The 19,612-nt window shown below is 38.0% G+C and overlaps 1 protein-coding gene across 1 annotated transcript in view; it reads right to left on the bottom strand.

The window, feature by feature from the left end:
* The window catches only part of GUCY1A2 (guanylate cyclase 1 soluble subunit alpha 2), a 147,430-nt gene that overhangs the window by 103,123 nt on the left and 24,695 nt on the right, over positions 1–19,612 (bottom strand). The window contains exon 4 of the mRNA XM_061457786.1: positions 9,095–9,813. Within this exon, the coding sequence (XP_061313770.1) occupies positions 9,095–9,813 (719 nt within the window). The remainder of the gene's footprint in view (positions 1–9,094; positions 9,814–19,612) is intronic.

Genomic DNA, 19,612 nt, shown 5'->3' with positions numbered 1-19,612 from the left:
AATGAATGCCAGAAACTGCACATTCAAGACTCGGAAGTTATCCAATAACTGAATTTGAAGCCTTCCTGAGCAAAGAGGAAATAGACTGAATCAGCAGTCCACTGAGATGAGTGAGAAAATTCAATGCCCTTTTAATGGTATGCTCTTCCACCTGAAAAATAAACAACACTGCATATCTGCACAGGACTCACATCATTGCTGTAGACAGTATTTTATTGCATATTTTCCATTTAAAATTAAAAAATAAATAAAATTCAATGAAGCTTAAGAATTAGAAAATTTTCAGTATGAGGTATCTTCTTTAATATTTGACAAGCACTGCTATTTTTGCCCTTGGGTTTCAATGGAGTTGAAATAAACATAGCCTTTTCTGTTCTTTTATTGGTAGCTCTCCTTTATTGGCATAACAGAACTTTGGGAACAGGGAGTCTCTTCATTCCTTTTGCCTGACTTTTACCAGGTGCAGTGTCCATGAAGGCAGAAATGACTTTCACAGGGAAGTCATTCAAAAGTCCTCACTGCTATGGAGTCCCAGCAAGCACAGCTGAGAATAATCCCCATGCTCTGTTAACCCTTTCAAACATTCCCTCTGCTGGATGCAGTTCTCTTTGTAACATGTCAATGTTAGCCAACTCTTTTAAACACTTCAATGATGTTATCTGTACTGTCTGAAGAAGGTAGACCTGTATTTTCAACAGAACAGTTATTTTTCAAGCTACTTGTTCAACAATTGAGGAGTGAAGTACTAGACTGAAGTACTGAGATGTCACGTAATCAGACCCTACCAACTCCAGTCACAACAGCAATCCACTAAAGAATCTGCAGTATTCCTAGGAAGATGCTGTCAAAAAGACATAGCAATTAATAGCTAAAATGCTTATTTAGACAGATCAAACTATATGTTCACACCAGAGTTGCACAGACCTGCTCTGATAGTAGTCCTAGAGAAGAGAATCATTAAAGAAAAAGATGCTGTCCAGTGTGAGCGAGATCAGTTACAGTTCTTAGAAAGAAGGAAATAGAGTAACAGTGATGTAAAATATATAAAACTCACAAGGCAGATGGAAACTACATTGGTCAAAATGATATTTAAATGTTTCTTCATCTAGGACTTAGTTTTAGAATGTTTACCTCTTTCTGAGGTGTCAAAGTACAAGATGTTTATTATTCATCTGCAATCTGCAAACAGGAACAAGTTTATCCTGTTCTGAACAAATAGAGGACAAAAATTATGTGCTAGGATTATCTTAAATGCCTGTCCCACATCTGTGGAAAAGTAACATCTATTTTCCTTTTCAGATACTTATTCTAAATCCTCACTTATAAAAGCCAAAGGTTAGTGACAGGAACAAATAATATAAATATTATTTTATGGGTTAACTCACTTTATTTAATCACAAGGGGGTGTTATACTTTTTAAAAGAAAATGTATCATAAATAGTTTCAGCTGGAGAGAATGTGAATATATATACAGTTATAAAAGGCATGTTAAAAAAGAGCAACAAATAAGACAAACTACTTGAATTAAATCATCCCAAGAAAAATGGCTTTAATTCACATCATGCCTATTCAGACTATAGGACTGTGATGCCATAAAAAGCACGATCAGTCAAGATCTCACATAAGCAAATGAGGAAAAGAGAAAAAGGTATTTTGAATAACCAGTACTTATTTTGGTCACTAGAAGAGAGAGGTAGGAAAAAATGCTTCCCTGAAAATCAAACTAAGATGTGCCTGTAATGAAAAAATTAACAAAATGTACTTTTTCCTTTGGTTGTGTCATAATTTAGAAATTCATTCAATAGCTTTAAATCAAATAGAGAAAGCAGCTTCCTTATCATTAAAAAAAATATATAAATCATAAGACGGGAGAGTTCAGCACGGAGTCAAATTGTATTAATAGCCACTTCACAAAATAATTTCCTAACTGCTTCTTTGGTTTTCAGATAATGGAAAAGAGAAGAAAGTATTTTATCTTTAGACTGTTACACTTCTCAGTCCTATCATTGAAAACATTTTAAAAATGGCATTTTCATTGGCCCGTCTTGAAGAAATATTAAAAATGCTGGGCCACTCTCTCCGTGTTACTAAAGTTCTGTGAAGCACAACCGTCAGTGAGATAAGAAAGTCATGTCATCTATTGTTTCTTATAACCCATCACAGCCTCTAGAAGCAGTCCAGCCAGACAGACCAATTCATCTGAAAACCATCAAAGGCCGAACACATTTTGACAAGCAAACGGTAGATTATTAGCATTAGCGGAAGCAGAAGAAACACTTATTTTGAGAGCTCCAGGAGTCTGCAAAGCAATGGGAGCTTAGTGTCAAAGGCTGACTGACTGTGAGTAACTCAGCTCTGGGGAAAATTAGAATTCCTTGATCACAAGTGACAGATGTCCCTCATGCTAGAATGACTTTCACGCCACTTCATTTGAATTTTATTAGAAAAGGACTAAAAACACAGTTACAGAGCAAAAGCAAATCACTTCAAGATTGTGTGTGGTGGGTTTTAAATTAGTCTGCCAGCACCAGGGCTGCTCGTTTCATTCAGCTGGTCCAAAATAAAAATGAATGTAACAGATACAGAATAGACTCTCAATACAGAAAAGGAGACAATGTACCTTCTGGATTTTAACAAGTGTCATTTTTATGCACTTTTTAATTTCCAGTGGTTAACAAACACAATGGGAAAGTGTTTTGCTGAAGCAATGGGTAAGCACGCTTCCTCACCAGCTGCTCTACCCTGCACCCTATGTCCCCACAGACCTGGCTGCAAGCGGCCACAGAGTTCTCATCTTCACAGTTTCTAGTAAACACTAGACCTCGTGTCCACAGGATGCCACAGAAGCCAACTTTCCCTGGTTCAAGAGGTGCTAGAGAAAATTATGAAGGAGTAGTCCTGGATGCAGCTATCAGGTGCCACATCCTGCATGCCACTGCAAGAGGATGTGCTTTCATCTTGGAAGAGGTAAAAGTTGGAGGATATATTACAGAAAAGAGCACTGCAGACTTAACTTTTTCTTATATTGTTTATTAATCTGTTGTCTGTTGGACACTGTGAGAGCCAGCATGCTGGACTGGATGGACTTTTGATCTGATCATACATGCCAAAAACACAGTTGAGTTGCTGAAAGGAAATACTTGACCCAGAGATAGCACTTCCTCATACCATGGAAGAGGAGCTAGAGGAATAACTGCACCATAAAAACAATGGAAATGAACAGAGGAAATTCCCACCAGCTTCCACTGAATCGGCCTGCATTGTAAAATGAATAGTTGTTTATTACTCATCATTAAAAAAAATACTGCCGTTTACTATGCTTCTATCTGTACATTTCAGAATCTAACTTTCCAGATATAGTTGATTTTAATATTGGTATTGGCTCTGCACTGGTTTAATTTTACTTATTTTGCATTTATCTAAATCATACACTGGGACAAATTCCTGCTGGTGCTGTCTAGCTCATCTACCACAAAATTCTCTTCCCCACTGACAAGATGAGGCACTGGCTCAGCATGCACAACCTGTAGAGCTATAAAAAGCTGACACTACCATTTTGCTGGACATTTTACCATTACAGAGTTGGTGTTTCTTGAAAATCTCTATTATATGTTGTGTTTGGAACTTCTTACAATATAAAATTTTCAGAAGATTCTTTTCATCAAACTCAATGTTTAATATTTAAATGTTACAGTATAGCCTATAATCAAAACTTTTTTTTCCTAATGAAAGGTATTTTGTATCTAAAATTATTAAACAAAACTGTTTAGCACAATAAAAGTAAATTATTTTCCAGAACACATTTTGCCAAACTACTGCAGAATTTGTGGGTTTGATAAAACGGCATGTTCAAAGAGAATACATCCCAGCAGAAAAGATCTGGCCACCCTCAGTAATGCAGTTTTAGGTGCCAGCTTTATTCTTAGACAAGTTCTCCAAATTAAAGTGTTCACAGGCCTAACAGTAAGTCAAAGGCCAGTGAACATCCTTATAAAAACTGATTTATTTCAAAGGTGGAAAAGGGCTGTTAGTCTGAGCAGGAGAGCGGTAGTACAAGTAAAATACAGCTGCAGAGTATATGGCAGAGAACCGAATAATTTCTTTCATAATTCATTTTCAACTTTCTCGCTTACTGCTAAGTCACAGTTTCAGAAAGGTACCACAAGCCAGTGCTGGCAGGGCTCTATCTGTCAATCTGTGCCCTGGGGACACACGGGGTCCCTACAAGAGCAGCCCTGTCTCCTCTAGATCTGCCTAGCACTGATGGTACAGGAGTGGCACTTGAGGAAGACATTAGCCAGGGAAGGAAAACCAGGAGGGTCAGTGCTTGTCTTCCTAATCTAAAAAAGTAAAGCAGCTCTAGCCATCTTACTGTACTCTCAAGAAGACAAGCATTTACATCATGTCACAAGGGGCCTTCTTCACTAATATAGTCAGAAAACACTGTTATTTGGAAAATCTGATTGCATACAATTGAAGCTCTCCAGTTAAACACAAAAATAGCCCTGAATAAAAATCAGTGTGAAATATGAAAAAACAACAGAATGTTTGTAGAAGTAGAGCAACAGGGCCTAATACTCAGCATCTGAATAGTACCATACTGCAAACAACAAACAATAACAAGAATTCAGCTTCACAGAAAAACTGGAAATCTCAAAATCAGATCATATTCAGCTTTTATGCATCTGAAGAGCTGTATGCATACCAGGAAACCTGATCTAAAGACAGTCATAATTGTGCATATAGACAACTTTGAACGTGCAGAATAATCAAGAAAAAACCCAAAGAATCAGTGCGGATGACTTGATCAATGCAGAAAATAAAATCGAAGGACAGAAGGAGGGAGGAAAGAAAAGCTGGAAGCAAATCATCACCTCCTGCTTTATTCTGGATTAGTTTGCACAATTTGGTTCTTATTCTCCACAGACTTACAGGTGTGTTTAGTTGCAAACTTCTGACAAATTCAGGTAACATCAGTGAGACTGCTTGTCTAATAAATGTATCCAATAGTTGCTTACTATTCTGCAGAATAAATTCTTGCATTGTCCACATGTGTCCATTGCATAATGGAGACTGAAATATCAGCCAAGTAAATATGAAAACATTAGAATTATGATGCAGGAGTACAAATAGTGTCGAAAACTGGGACTAAAACTAGAGTCCATGTTCTTTGTGTAGGGAGTTCTTTTGCCTGTTTGGCCCCTACAATAATGGGAACCTGTAAATGCTCAAAGCTCCGAGGTGACATTTCAAAATTAAGAAAACCTTTGCTGTGATATTTGTGCATTGACACGTGAAGCTGTGCCTTCACGAAGGTGTACATGCATATTTGCAGGAATTGCCACCTATCACCCAGTCCTCATAGGCCTTACATCAGAAATTTAGGATAGTGTTATAAAGCCAAGTCATTTACTCCAGTGATTCAAATCCCAGTAAATCAAAGCACATAAGTGAGCCTGTGTATAAATGTGACAAGCACTGATCACCCTGAAAGTCAGGACAGATGGTTTTTGTAATTTGCTTCTGGGTGCTGAGTTAAGGTAATATCATGATTTGTGACTTACTCTCATCTGAACACACAGCTGGTGTCAAGACTAAATGAAAACTGTTTTGTTATTCTTTCTCACTGCAAACCTGAAACATGATCTAATTTACGTATTGAAGATAAAAGTGCTTTGAAGAGAGGCTGAAAGGTCCTCTGCTCATCGCAACATCTTTTAAAACGTCTTTGATTTCTTGATGAACCACTGAGATATTTAAACAGCTTCAGAACTGCAGCAGAGTTGTCTGGGTTGCATCCCTTCAGCTGCCATTTAAAGCAAGCAAGTCTGAAAAGTGTTGAGGTTATTGCAGAGTCAGAATTTGCTTTAAAAATAAAGATAAATAGTTTTAAACAGGATGTGATTCCAGTGTGAAGTGAATAGAGGTGTGTGACAGAGAAACATGGAAATACCGAAGCCAGTTACTGCCAACTTTTAAGTAGGGTCATGCTTATAGCCACTGACCTACCTGCCTATTCTACTTGTAAACAAGTGCTGGCAAGTAAAACAGAATTCAAAAATGAGCTACATGAGTGACATGAGTCCTGGGAAAATAATACAGCATGCAGTTCCCAAGGCTCAATCTGGTTTTTTAATCCAAGAGATATTAAGGACTTGAGCATGACATAACAGTATTGCCATGTTGCTCCTCTCAAAATCTATGTAAGCAAGACAACCACAACCTCTGAATCTGTGCAACCTTTCTTCTTAGGAAAAAAAAAAAAAGAGGAAATATCTAGCAAAATTCTTCACATGCTGAGCTCCATTTAACTACTCACAAAGCTTCGTTTAACTACTCATTAACTTCAGAAAGTGCTTATAAAAAGGGTGAGTCAGAAGAAAATACCTCTTCAGCTAAATTAACATTCCCAAATGAATTCCCGTGCCTGCAGCAGAACATTTACCTCAGGTCCCCTGTACCTCACCATCAGCCTTTTCTCTCTTATTTACACCCTACTGTTCAAGACAATTTTTCTTCTAACTGCTGGCAGACAAAGGATTTCCTTTACTTCCATTCCCTTTCATCTGCTTATCAAGAAATTCTGAATTGCTACTGTAGTGCTAGTGCTGATACTTGTTATTCAGGGTCTGACTTTAGGAAAGACAGGGTCATTCTCCCATGTGAGAGTGATATGGGGCCACCACTGATACGAACCATTATGTACTGTAATGACACATGGTACAAACCACAGCAATAACACAAGGATGCACTCAGAGCTGCACAGCCTGGTGCTACAGAACAAGCTTCTGAAACTGGAGTTGCTTTCCAAGCTGGCTGTAAAACTTGCCTCTAGCGAGCTCTGCTCCCTGCCACCTCTCCTAAGAGCAACTCACAAGCATATAAAACCTGCCCAGGTAAGAGAATGCTTTGTATTTTTAACTTGTAATTAGATAGGAGAAAAGTTTTAAAACCTCCCCATCAAAACCTTCCTCTTCAAAGCGATTTACAGCAGATTCATGCAGAGCAGAATATGGTCAAAGGGCTATGCATCTACCCCAGGACAGAGGAAGGTGCTCAAGATGGATGGGCAAGTTCCAAGGGAGGAAGAAGCATGGCACGAGCCTCTTTCAATGGAGGAATGATTGTGCTGAAAGGTAGCTGAGAGTAAACACCTCCAAAATTTTCACACAACATTTCCTTTTCATAATTAAAGGCTAGGGTGATTTTGAGGACAGATTCAGAAAAATAAACTCCCCTTGGTTTTAAATAGGTTAAATTCCATCAGTCCATACAAAATGAGATAAAGTAGTTTGCTTCTTTTGGGGCAACATGCCATTTCCAGGGGAAAATGCAGCAGAAACAAGTTTAGTGGTGCCAAAGAGCAGTGCCCAATTAGGAGATGAAAACATTGCTGCTGTCAGAAATGGCTATATTTTGAATCATCATAGAATCATGGGATGATTTGGGTTGGAAGACACCTTAAAGATCATCTAGCTCCAGCCCCCCTGCCATGGGCAGCGACACCTTCCACCCATTTAACCTGGCCTTCAGCATTTCCAGGGATGGGGAAGCCACAATTTCTTTGGGCAACCTGTGCCAGTCTCTCACCACCCTCACAGTGAAGAGCTTCTTCCTAATGAAGCTAAACTTCCGTATGAAGATAGACTAAGAAAGTTGGGGCTGTTCAGCCTGGAGAAGAGAAGACTGCGTGAAGACCTCATAGCAGCCTTCCAGTATCTGTAGGGGGCCTATAGGGATGCTGGGGAGGGACTCTTCATTAGGGACTGTAGTGATAGGACAAGGGGTAATGGGTTAAAACTTAAACAGGGGAAGTTTAGATTGGATATAAGGAGGAAATTCTTTCCTGTTAGGGTGGTGAGGCGCTGGAATGCGTTGCTCAGGGAGGTTGTGAATGCTACACCCCTGGCAGTGTTCAAGGCCAGGTTGGACGAAGCGTTGGGTGAGATGGTTTAGTGTGAGGTGTCCCTGCCCATGGCAGGGGGGTTGGAACTAGATGATCTTAAGGTCCTTTCCAACCCTAACTATTCTATGATTCTATGATAATATCTAATCTGAACCTACCCTCTTTCAGTTTAAAGCCATTCCCCCTTGTCCTATCACTACCCACCAGTGTAAAAAGTCCCTCTCCAGATTCCTCGTAGACCCCTTCAGGTACTGGAAGATGCTCTAAGGTCTCCCTGGAGCTTTCTCTTCCCCAGGATAAACTCTCTCAGCCTGTCTACATAGTTGAGGTGCTCCAGCCTTCTAAGCATCTTTATGACCCTCCTCTGGATTTGTCCTTCTTACACTGGGGGCCCCAGAGCTGTACACAGTACTCCGAGTCTCACAAGAGCAAAGTAGAGGGGGAGAATTACCTCCCTCAAAATGCTTCACACCAAAAAGCCTTCCCATATTTCAAGGATATGCAATGAGACAAACTCCATCCACCCTTTGTAAAGGTCCACTCTAGAAGACATGTTCACACCCAACTCACCTGGTACGCACTGAACTCAACATAGGGCTCACTAGTTAAGGTAGGTCTTTTCTAAAACACTGAGGGAAGAGGCAGTGTAGGAGGACAAGTGCCTATTTAAGTGACTGGAAAGCACTGAAACTGGCATAAGCGATACTTGGTGCCACTTATAGCCCTGGTTCCCTTGAGTGCAGGGTGAGAGATAAGAAACACAGAGGAAAGCAGCATTCTGAAATAGAGAATTAGGCTATAATAAAGTGGCAACGTGAACCCTGCTGTGAGAGTCTTTCAGAAAACATACTGAAACCTATTTCCTATTAAATGACTTAATAACTATTATTGTTATATCATAATATAGCTGGAGTGAAATAAATGATTAGATATGGACATTTTGTAAAATTCCTCACCTTTTTGATTTAAGCACTATTTAACTCTACAGAGCAGAATTTTCTGAATGGCAATGTCACGACTGTTACATCACAGGTAAAGCTTGTAAATAATTTAGGAAAATATTCACTTGGCTGTTTGCAAGGCATAAGTGAGCTTTCCAGAGTACACAGGACTTGCTTCTCTCTGAGTAAATAACCATCTCCCATTGCACACACATACACACATCCCTTTCCAAACCAGTGTTCTTACCTTATCTTTATTTTCAGAGCCAGAATCCTCAAGTTTGGTCCGAATGACAAATGGAGTAGATAATCTTAGGAGAACTCGTTCAAATGTGGCACTGATTTTAGGAGAAACTATGTCAAAGCAGTCTTGGAATTTCAGAGTTTTATGAGTGTCGCATCTGAGCTGCTTCCTAAGACCTTCTCCAAGCTGGAGAAGCAGCATGTTTGGATCAAACATCAGGTGAAAGGGGAAAGCTCTGCAGAAGGTGCTGATGCTAATCCTCAGGTCTAAGGGAGAATGGGAAGTTCCCAGCGGAAGTGCTTTTGTGATATTTGCATTTTCATGTTCTTTGATAAGGAAAGTCAGACAACTGCAGTTACCTGTGTTCGTCCCCTCTGAACACAACTTATCATTTGTGACCTGTTCTACTTCAACTTCCAAGTGGTATATCTTCTTTGCTGCTGCCTTTATCATTCCCATCATTGCAAATCCCACAATCTGATGTGGGTGAAAGTAATGAAGCATGAGATTGCCTTCAGGGAGCTCTTTGCATAGGAAAGAAGGGGATTCCAGGGTGGCCTGTCTTCCAAATGAAGTTCTAATGTGCTCCAGCAAAGCATCAAAGCCATTGAAGAAATCTTGAAGGGTTCCACCTACAGCTCGAAGAACTCTTTCATTCTCATCAAAGCAGATATTGAAGAATTCCTCCCCAAACTTTTCTTGCATTTCCTCAAACTTCAAACCTATAGGACAATGAGACACTGACATTAACAACATAGTATTGCTACTGTATCACATTTTCATAGAATCATAGAGTTGTAGAATGGTTTGGGTTAGAAGGAACCTTAAAAATCATCTAGATTTTTAGATCCATGGGCAGGGACACCTTCCACTAGACCAGGTTTCTCAGAGCCCTGTCCAGCCTGGGCTTGAACATTTCCAGGAATGGGGCATTTTTCCTTTGTACTCTGCTTGCACAGTATTCTACCAAGTCAGTGAGAGTCACTTTTTACCGGATACCTACCCACAGGACTTCTGTTTTCTCTGGTGGTTGGAATTAACCATAGGAAGCCATTTTTGCCTGTTAGTTGAAGTACTCATGCTTTCAGTTTGCTGTCCTAGGTGACTACTTGTGGGATTTACACTAGTCTCTCTCCCTTTCCCTACTGAAAGACAAGATACATTACAATTTCCCTGACTTTTGCATGCCGCATACAGTCCACTGTGTGAAAAGGGGTGCATCCCTTGCATTGTTGACCTAGTCACAAACGAGGCTTTACTTTTATAGCCCCTCTGTTCACTGTGTGTGAAAGATCCAGCTATCCCCAGCCCAAAGAACAAGCTACTGAAACTCCAGCCTTTGGCTTTCAATAAGCAATGCAAAGCTTTGCAGTCAGATGACAATTTCATAGCTGGGGGAGGGGGGTGGTGTGTGGGGTTGGGTTTTGGTGCGGTTTTTTTTCAAACAAAATACTTTCCTCATTACAGATATTGGGCACTGCCAGAAGATACAAAAGAATAATTACTCTTTTGTTGCCTGTAAAAGAGAGCAAAGCCTTTCCATTTTAGGTTTCTACACTCACCCATCTTTAAAAAAAAACCTGCCTCTTAGAGTGACCTACACTGCTAGTAGATGGGACAGCTCTGTGGTATCTCACAATGCCACTTCAAGACTCCATCACAGAAATTCAAAAGGTTTGATTTACAGAGGTGATAAGGTATGTGCTGCTGAAGGAATGAAAAAATATCAGTGATGGAAGCCCTTGGATACAAATGTGTATCAAATCCTACTCCAGTTTGTTATTTACCATTTTAAGGATAAGCATAAAAATTAACAACTTAGAAAAAGAAATTTTGAGATGGCTGTTAAAAGTTTTCTTCTGTCTTATTTTAGGGAAGACATGCTGTGTTAATTTTCATGCATATATAATCCGTATAACACATAGTAGAATTATAAAATTAAACAGATATGTTTGCATTGTTCTCAGCTGTAATAAAAAAGAAAAATATGAATCAGCTGTATGTGAATTTGTGAATTACAAATATCCAGCAAGAGTTTTCAAATGAAATTAATACAGGAATTTACAACACAGTTCCTTCAGTGTATTGAAATCAAATCAAATCGCAGTTCAGTCATATAGTCAAACAGCTTAAAATTTATCTTTAATTCTAACAGACACGAAGGCAATTTAATTTCCTAAGTGCATAACAGGTACTTTATTTTAATATGTACTCAGCGTGCTTTGTAACACTGATAACATTTCAGTGTATCACTGAACTTCTTATTGTTTGTTTCGATTGCTTGTACACTCTCAAATTTAGAACAGTGTGATTAGTGACTTTCATGCCCAAGAGGTATAACAAGGGACAGAAAAAGTCGTGCATCTGTTGTCTGCAGACAATAACCTTTGATCATCTCAAGGCAGCATCTGATCTGCCTGTGCACATGGGCATGGTTATAATTATCAATATTCAGAAGGAATCTGAGCGTTCCACAGCTTCGCAAACTATCTGCAATGATAGTTTTGTTTGGACCTTGAATATGATTAATAGTAGATTAAAATGCATAAAATTACATCTATAAACAGCAAAACATGACAACATGACAAAGCATGTTTTATAAAAGATGTAATAGTTATAATTTGGGAAAGTTCATTCAGATGCCATTACTCATAATCAAATTTGGGCACTAAACTAGGTTATTACAAAAATATTCCCAGGATCTTTTATGACCACAGATGGTCAGATCTGCGGTTAAGCCAAAAGAAAGTACCGCTGGTACACAATGCCCCCTAATACCCTGACTCAGAGGACAGTGTGCCAATTCCTGACTCATTACCTCTATGTCTACATAACATAGTATTGTAATATCTTCCATAAAAATACTCAATATAGCCCAGAAAGAATCAAATTCTAACCCATACCAATAACTATTGTCCAAATAAGACAATAGTCATAGTTGGATATTAATAGCAAGGAGGCAAGAAATTATATTTGTATGTGTACAAAAACACATATACATACTTTTAAATCTCATTGTTCCATAGAGGGAACTGTGAGTAACTTTAGAAGCCTGTGTGAAAAAGTGAGCAGTCTAGCAAGGGCACCCAAGGCTGTAAGATTGCAGAGGCCCTGAAAGTACAGGAACTGGACAGTGTCAGAAATCCCTGGGCTGTTCATAGAAATGACCAAATCCTGTTACAGAACTATGTAACACCCCACAAAGCTGCCCAAATTGATAGCATAGACAAGCTGTCTTTAAAGGGTGCTATAAAATTACGGTAAAGCAGTCAATTACCCTGGAGCCACTAACTGAAAATAGGGTGTGCAGAACTGATCACTTGTGCACTTTACTGCTACATATGTAAGCACTGCCTCACTATCGGTAATGAGAGCTGTTATCTCAGTATCCAGCCTAAGGTTTTGTGGTTATCTTACATAGGTCTCGCTATCTACTCTGGAGGACTGGCTGTTTGGTGTGGACACAACACACTGACTCCAAGCAACATGAATTTTACTACAAAATTCAGGTCAATGACCTGGCTCAAGGACATCCCACTACTTTTAGAAACATTTTAGCTTTGCATTGAGTTTACACAGTACAAACAGAAAATCAGATTAGCTCAGAATATAAAAATGGGTATGTTTGAACAAACTGCTGGTCCATCTTAGCTGAGAATTTTCTCTCTAATAATAGACACCATGAGATAATGATAAAATCAAGCAAAGTGAAACAACTTTCTAAAACAAACAAGTATAACATACCTATCAGAAAAGTTTCTTTCTAAGCCTCATCAATAAGATGTCAATTTTCGCTTGAAGCATGATGGGTTTTTTTTAAATCAAACATCTTTATCACACAATTTTTCCATATTTCTACAAAGCATTTGCTTTCAGTGACGTGCATGTCTGAATTTGCACAACATACTTAATCTGTATTTTAACTGTCTTATTCCTGCCTTTCCTATTTCAAGAAATGATGAACAGGATCACATATTTATCTAACACTAGCTCTATATATTTCATCATAACTTTTTCATTTACTGCCACATAAATGATCCTAATCTTTTTAATATCTTCTCTGGAGATTCTCTATGCCCCTTTCTCTATGCTTACATCTGTTTAGCTCTCAAGAGACAACAGAAATGACCATCATCATCACAGGGAGAGAAAATGTCAGACTGCATTACATTGCTGTTCAGATGCTCTGAAATCTTGTCTCAGCAGTGACTGGCATCAGATGCTTTAGGAAAACTGTAAAATCTGATGGAAAATCATGAAAACACATGGGTTTGAGAAAGCTTCTCACTAACTGCTACAGTAAATGTTTGGCTTATTCGCTGAAATGGATGGAAGTGCCAGATCAGGAGACAGTTTTACTACATGTAGAAAAACCTGCTTGTTACAAAAATTCCCAGAATTCATTGTCTCTGCCGTGCATACTTTACTACATCTGGAGACCTCCATGGGCTATTTACTATCATTAAAAATTACATTCAGTATGATTTCAAATTCCAAGATATTCAGTATTTCGTTTGGGTTTTTTCTTTTGAGGAAAGGGCCAATAACGTCTTCAAAATAATCTTTTTATAGCCTTCAGGTTACACATATACATAAACAGTCTAATCTTTCCAATCTTGTCTCTTTCTCTGAGTCATACTTCTTTTTTTTGTTATTTTGATTTTGCAGTGGAATAATTCCAACTGGATAATTCCAATAATTCCATATAATTCAAATTCACTGAAAATTTGAGTCAATTTTTAGTCATCAAATCAATGATTTGCTATTCCTTTCTGAAAAGCTGGAACTTCTTTTTTTTCCCACTGTGGACATGTAATCAAAACTTTCATTCAATTGCCCATAAAAAAAATAGCATTTGAGATCTGCATGTGTGCCCCGAACTTCCAAATGCAGAGGCCACTGCGCTCCTATATAGCCTCACGTGTGACCTCAATAACCATAGACAGGCTTCCTAATGGGTACTAACTTGCAATCAGTAGGTAGGAAAAGGTCCTCCTCAGTTCATAGAATCATAGAATCTTTAGGGTTGGAAAGGACCTTAAGATCATCAAGTTCCAACCCCCCTGCCATGGGCAGGGACACCTCACACTAAACCGTATCACCCAAGGCTCTGTCCAACCTGGCCCTGAACACCGCCAGAGATGGAGCATTCACAACCTCCCTGGGCAACCCATTCCAGTGCCTCACCATCCTCACAGTAAAGAACTTCCTCCTTATAGCCAATCTAAACTTCCCCTGTTTAAGTCTGAACCTGCTACCCCTTATCCTTTCACTACAGTCCCTAATGAAGAGTCCCTCTCCAGCACCCTTACAGGCCCCTAGTTTCACCAAGACGCTTCATTAAACAGTAGTGACACTAAATAAACGAAAATTTATGCCAACACTCTTTGCTGTTGCCCAAGTGAAGTAATTTGTTATTTTGAGCTTCTACTATTTACTGACCTTTTACTAATATACTGAATGAAATTCTAAAAATTCATCAGTCTCAATTTGCTTTCTTCTTGGAAAGTGATCTACTGTGTTCCTACCACTTAATCAACTCCTTTGAGAGGACAAATCACGTGTCTTAACTCTAATAAGTTTGGGGGTTTTCCATAGTAGTTTATTTTTGTTGCTTTTTCCTACAATGCTGTTTTTATTGTAGCCTGTACTGGATAGAAATTAAATATGCACATTGTGGAAGGACATAGAGGCAAAGCAACCATAGAATGAAAATACTGCTACGGGCTTCCACTACAAAGCACTTTGGAATGTATGACAAAAGTGCTATGTAAGGACTGTTATTATTCTCTGAAAATGTGTCTCAATGACATTTAGAGAAGAGATCCTATACTTATGAGCCAGATTCAAAATTACCAAAGTCTTTAAGCATAGGCTCAAATTGAGTATTTCACTGAAATGGAGCAGAAATAGATGACTTCATTCTGTAATAACATGTTAGTAAAAGGTCTGCCTTCATCTTTTCAGCAGTTCCTGTAAACTGTGAATCCCCCACAAAATGTCAAGGAACTAATACAGTATTTCTAAGAATTTTGTACATTACTAAGTGGAGAAATTAGATAGGAATTTGTTCCCATAAAGAAAATCATAATTCACAGGCTCTTCAGAAACAAACAGAAGATAAAATATGTGATAAAAACGTCAAAGTAAACCATTAGCTTGCAGAGCACACAGAAGCAGTTATGAGCTATCCAGGTCTTCCTTCTAGTAAATCATGGAGGAGATGATTGCAGCGTGGTCAGCATCTGATTCCTTTGGCATAGAAAAATACTTTTTCTGGGATAGCATTAAGTATCTGTAAATGTCAAACATTAAGGGGATGAGACAATTCAATATGCAATTCCAGAACTCATACTGTGGACGGAAGCAGAATTTGCCATCTTCAATTATAGCAAATATCTCTTAAACATTTCTGGATTATCAGATTTCTGGCGTGAATTAGGTCTTTTCTTTACACAGCCTTTTGAACAGAAAGGCAGGTGGCGGTTCAAAGTTCCAAAGCATAGTTTAAGATGGTAGGGAAAGCAATGTTTATTCTCTCAATAAAAAAGGTTTTGATGTGCACAGGCTAATGCTGAAGGTACATTAGATGAATCATTCGGTTTGTAAGTGAGCCTAGTACCAGTATCTAATTACTGTATAAAAGACTTGGATCTTACTTCATTATGATGGTGAATTTATAGCAACCTGGGAATATAGATAGTATTTTTGTATTACTCTTTTCAGTGTTTTTTATATACTTACAATAACATTATTTTATACCTTTACATATGGTTTTGACACAACTGTAAAATTTGTACTATGCCTCTCCTATAGTGCCATACAGGGCCTCCATATATTTCAAGATTTCATATAATAAACATGAGAATTACTGTTAAAAAGAATTCCTCACACTTGTTCACCTATAGTACTTGTTTTATCCAATTATAACAAGGTGTTTTCTTTCTTTGTTAAAACGAGGGTCTCCTCTAACAAATGATGCTTGGAAATATCATTGTAATTACCACCTCTTAGTGAGAACCTGATCACTTGTGCTCAGCATACATGTAAAAGATTCTATTCCAAACTGCTGACACGGGAAACTCAGCTGAGATATTAAGAAAAGGCAATGTTCTTTCACACACACACACACACACACACACACACACACATGCCCCTTTCAACTCTTTCAATAGCAGCCAGTTCTTCAGGCAAAGCCAAGCTGTCTGAAGCAAAGCTGTCATCATTTTGTGTTGCACATCACATTTCTGGAACCTCACTTCTTAGTTTTATATAGGGTTTATTAAATGAAAACTACAATAACTAGGTTGATGATTCTTAAAACTAAGGCAGACCCATTTTGTTTCATGTTCACTCTAGAGATCAAACAGCAATAAGAAGAACAGAGTTTTTTCATTTGCTTTTTTATTAAAATAAGTATGCCATTAATTGACAGGGGGCAGAACTTTGCTTTCTGGAAAGAATAAAATTACAGTGAAATTTAAAAACCCATGAAATGCTCTATCATCTCTCATAATTCCTGACATATATAAAGGGCTCAATTCAGACAAGTATAAAAATCTAATTCTACTTGAGTCTTTGTAAGGCATCCAAGACATCTACATTTGCCAAGATATGGGACACAAGGGAGACCTACACATTTGTGAAGGCTTGACAGAGGCCACACAAGATACCCCACAGCACCTAAAATAATGGCAAACACCTACATTTAGTCAATGAATCATGACCAGAATGTCTACTGCTTTATAAATAGACTTCTACAAGATGTTATTGTACATTGTAACTTCAAACTGGTGACTATCTACTGGTAGCTCATCTGCTTTCTAGCAATAAATAGCTCCAATGTGAGAAGAGTGGATGTCAAAGGCCACTTGGTATAAACATTTGTCCTATTCTAATTTAGATTTCAAATCACATGAACTATGTGATTTTTTGTTTAGAGTACTCTTATATTGCCAGTGCATTGTAACATCTGCTAAATAATAGGAGTCCTGTGTGTATAGCTTAGACTCCCCAGGATACAGTTTCAAGTATTATTAAAATCCATTAGTATTGCAAGTCCTCTGGGCCATGTAACATTTTCTTTTATGACATTTGTAAACCAACAACTTTAATTATAAATCAGGCCATGTATCCTAAATTAGTTGCGTCCTAATGACTATCTGTAGTTCTTAGCTTAAAGGAAAAGGAAAATGATAGTAATTTACGTACCTTCAATATATAAGCATTTATGTAGGGTTTCAGATACTTGCTGAACAGTCAGAGTTCCAAACCCTGTCCATCTTTTTCAGTTGCATCACCTGGTTTAATCTCATTGTAGTCTAAGATCTGTCCTGGCTTCTCCTTTTCAACACATATCCTGCTTCTTAAATTGCAGTATTTCTCGTCAGTGATGTGGTATTACTATTTAATAGTTACTAGAATGATCACAAATTTATTCCTTTTTAACTATACAACATGAGTCGAAGCTGAGATTTTCTTACTTTCACGACATAGAATTGTGGAACAGTCCTGCAAGATATATTTAGGCATGAATTACTTTGCTCTATATGGAGTAGCCTACAGCACATAACTTCTTTGGTGGTGACAAGCAAATGTCACCAGATCAAGAGGTCTCTAAACCTCTACACCAGTGATGGATTCCACCTTCTCCTCAGTGTCTTGGGGAGGCTGAATCCAGAGACATGATTGATCTCCCTGACGGGACAGGGCTCTGGGCTGGGATTCCACATAACTTTTTACCGGGACATTTGGGAATCCTTGCTACTGTGCCATATCAGCCTCCAAATGGAAGATGACAAGAAAGATATTCACTTAGAAATGACAAAGAAGCAAAGTCCCCACACCACTCTCAGAAGCAAAATCAAGAGGACTAGCACTATTATTAACTTGTAAGTTAAGAAAGCCTAACAGAAAAAATTCTTACAATACATCTGAGCCACAGGCAGAGCTGACTTAGCCACTGATGCATGTTGTGCATTTTTAAGGAAAATGAGGGAAGTGTAGTAAGGTTTTAGGACCCAATATATTTATAACAGATGAAAAAGAATTCTGTTGTACAAGTTAATTTCTTGAATAAAAAAATGGAAGAGAATGTTTTTCTGTATCTTAAGCAATGGAAAGTCAGATAGGTGCAATTATTTCTCCTCCTTGTTGAAACAACTATCTAGTATAAATGCATTTGCAACTTTGGGCTGTGTGCCCAAGGTTTTGCAAGCATTATTTATGCAGTATATATAGCATGGCACTGCAGTACAAGCAATTTAGATATTGTAGTCTAATATACAAGTAAGCTTTCAAAGACAACATTTCTTCCATGTGGTTCAAGGTTACGTACGAGCACCTATCTCTGCTTTGCAAATTTTTCATAACAGATTTTTTTATAAATGTTTATGAATTTAGGTGACTTTTCATTAGTTTTACTGTTAAAGTTATAACAGTTCCTTATCAAGATGCAAAAAGGCTCCAAAGGAAATACTGTTTCCATTCAAAGGAAAACAGGTAACTCCCTTCATGAAACTCCCTTTCTTTTTTTCTGTGAAGGATTGAAATAAGAGTGAAAAATACTTGATGTCCACAAAGGATACATTAATTGTGTGCTGTGTTTTAAAAGAATGCTTGGAGGAGGGGAAGTGAAGGCTGTACAGTTTTTATCTAGTTTGTGCACTTGGGATGTGAGAAGCAAAATTTCATATATCAGAAGTATCAGTGGGTTTGAAAAATGGAAACTGGGCACTTGAAGCAATGGCAGATGAAGGAATAGATTACTTCATAAAGCTCAGTAGCATAGACCTGCTTGGAATATCTGACCAAAAGATAAGCAGGAGACAGGTCATGAAGGCTTTATGTCACAAAATAAATTCCTTACAGTAGGAATTACTAACAGAAAAAGTTTGCATCCTTATTTTTTTCTTGCCAAAGTTTTAATATGCAGTTAACTGGAAGCTTTTCCCTTTATTCCGACTATATGTAATTAAGTCTAATATTACTTGAAGTCAAATAATTTCAAACTATGGGGACAAAAGCAGTTCCAAACAGGATTTTCCTGTCATTGCTCAAAATGCTGAATGTACAAATGGTACAAAAACACCTTCCCTTTGAGAAGGTTAAAATCTGAATACAACTGACATGTTTTAAAAGATTAAGAATAAAAAAAACAAACAAACAAAAAAATGTTATCTCCATTATTCAGATAGGAAATTGAGGCACAGAAAGAATAAAAACTTCTCAAGGTCAAATAAGAAGTCTCTTCAAATACTATCTTTCTCTCTAACATACCTCATTATAAATTTACAGTTATTTGGAGAAATATGGTAGTCACCAACATAATATACTTCACCATAGGATGTTTTTTCTTATCATTATATCTAAATTCAGATCAAACTAACACCAACAATCTGCTCTGAACACAGCTTAGTGAGCCAGCTAAAAGCAGTATACGTACCAACAGGATAAAAACAGCCAGCATTTAGCCTTTGAAATACTTTATTTCCAACTAGGAACTTTATAAAGGCTCCCTGT

Source organism: Pezoporus flaviventris, unplaced genomic scaffold (assembly GCF_033815535.1).
Source record: "Pezoporus flaviventris isolate CSIRO_AGI_PZ_B2104156 unplaced genomic scaffold, CSIRO_AGI_Pfla_v1 ptg000025l, whole genome shotgun sequence".
Lineage (NCBI taxonomy): Eukaryota > Metazoa > Chordata > Aves > Psittaciformes > Psittacidae > Pezoporus > Pezoporus flaviventris.
Note: the sequence above shows the minus strand (reverse complement) of the source record. Positions and strands in the feature narration are given on the sequence as shown.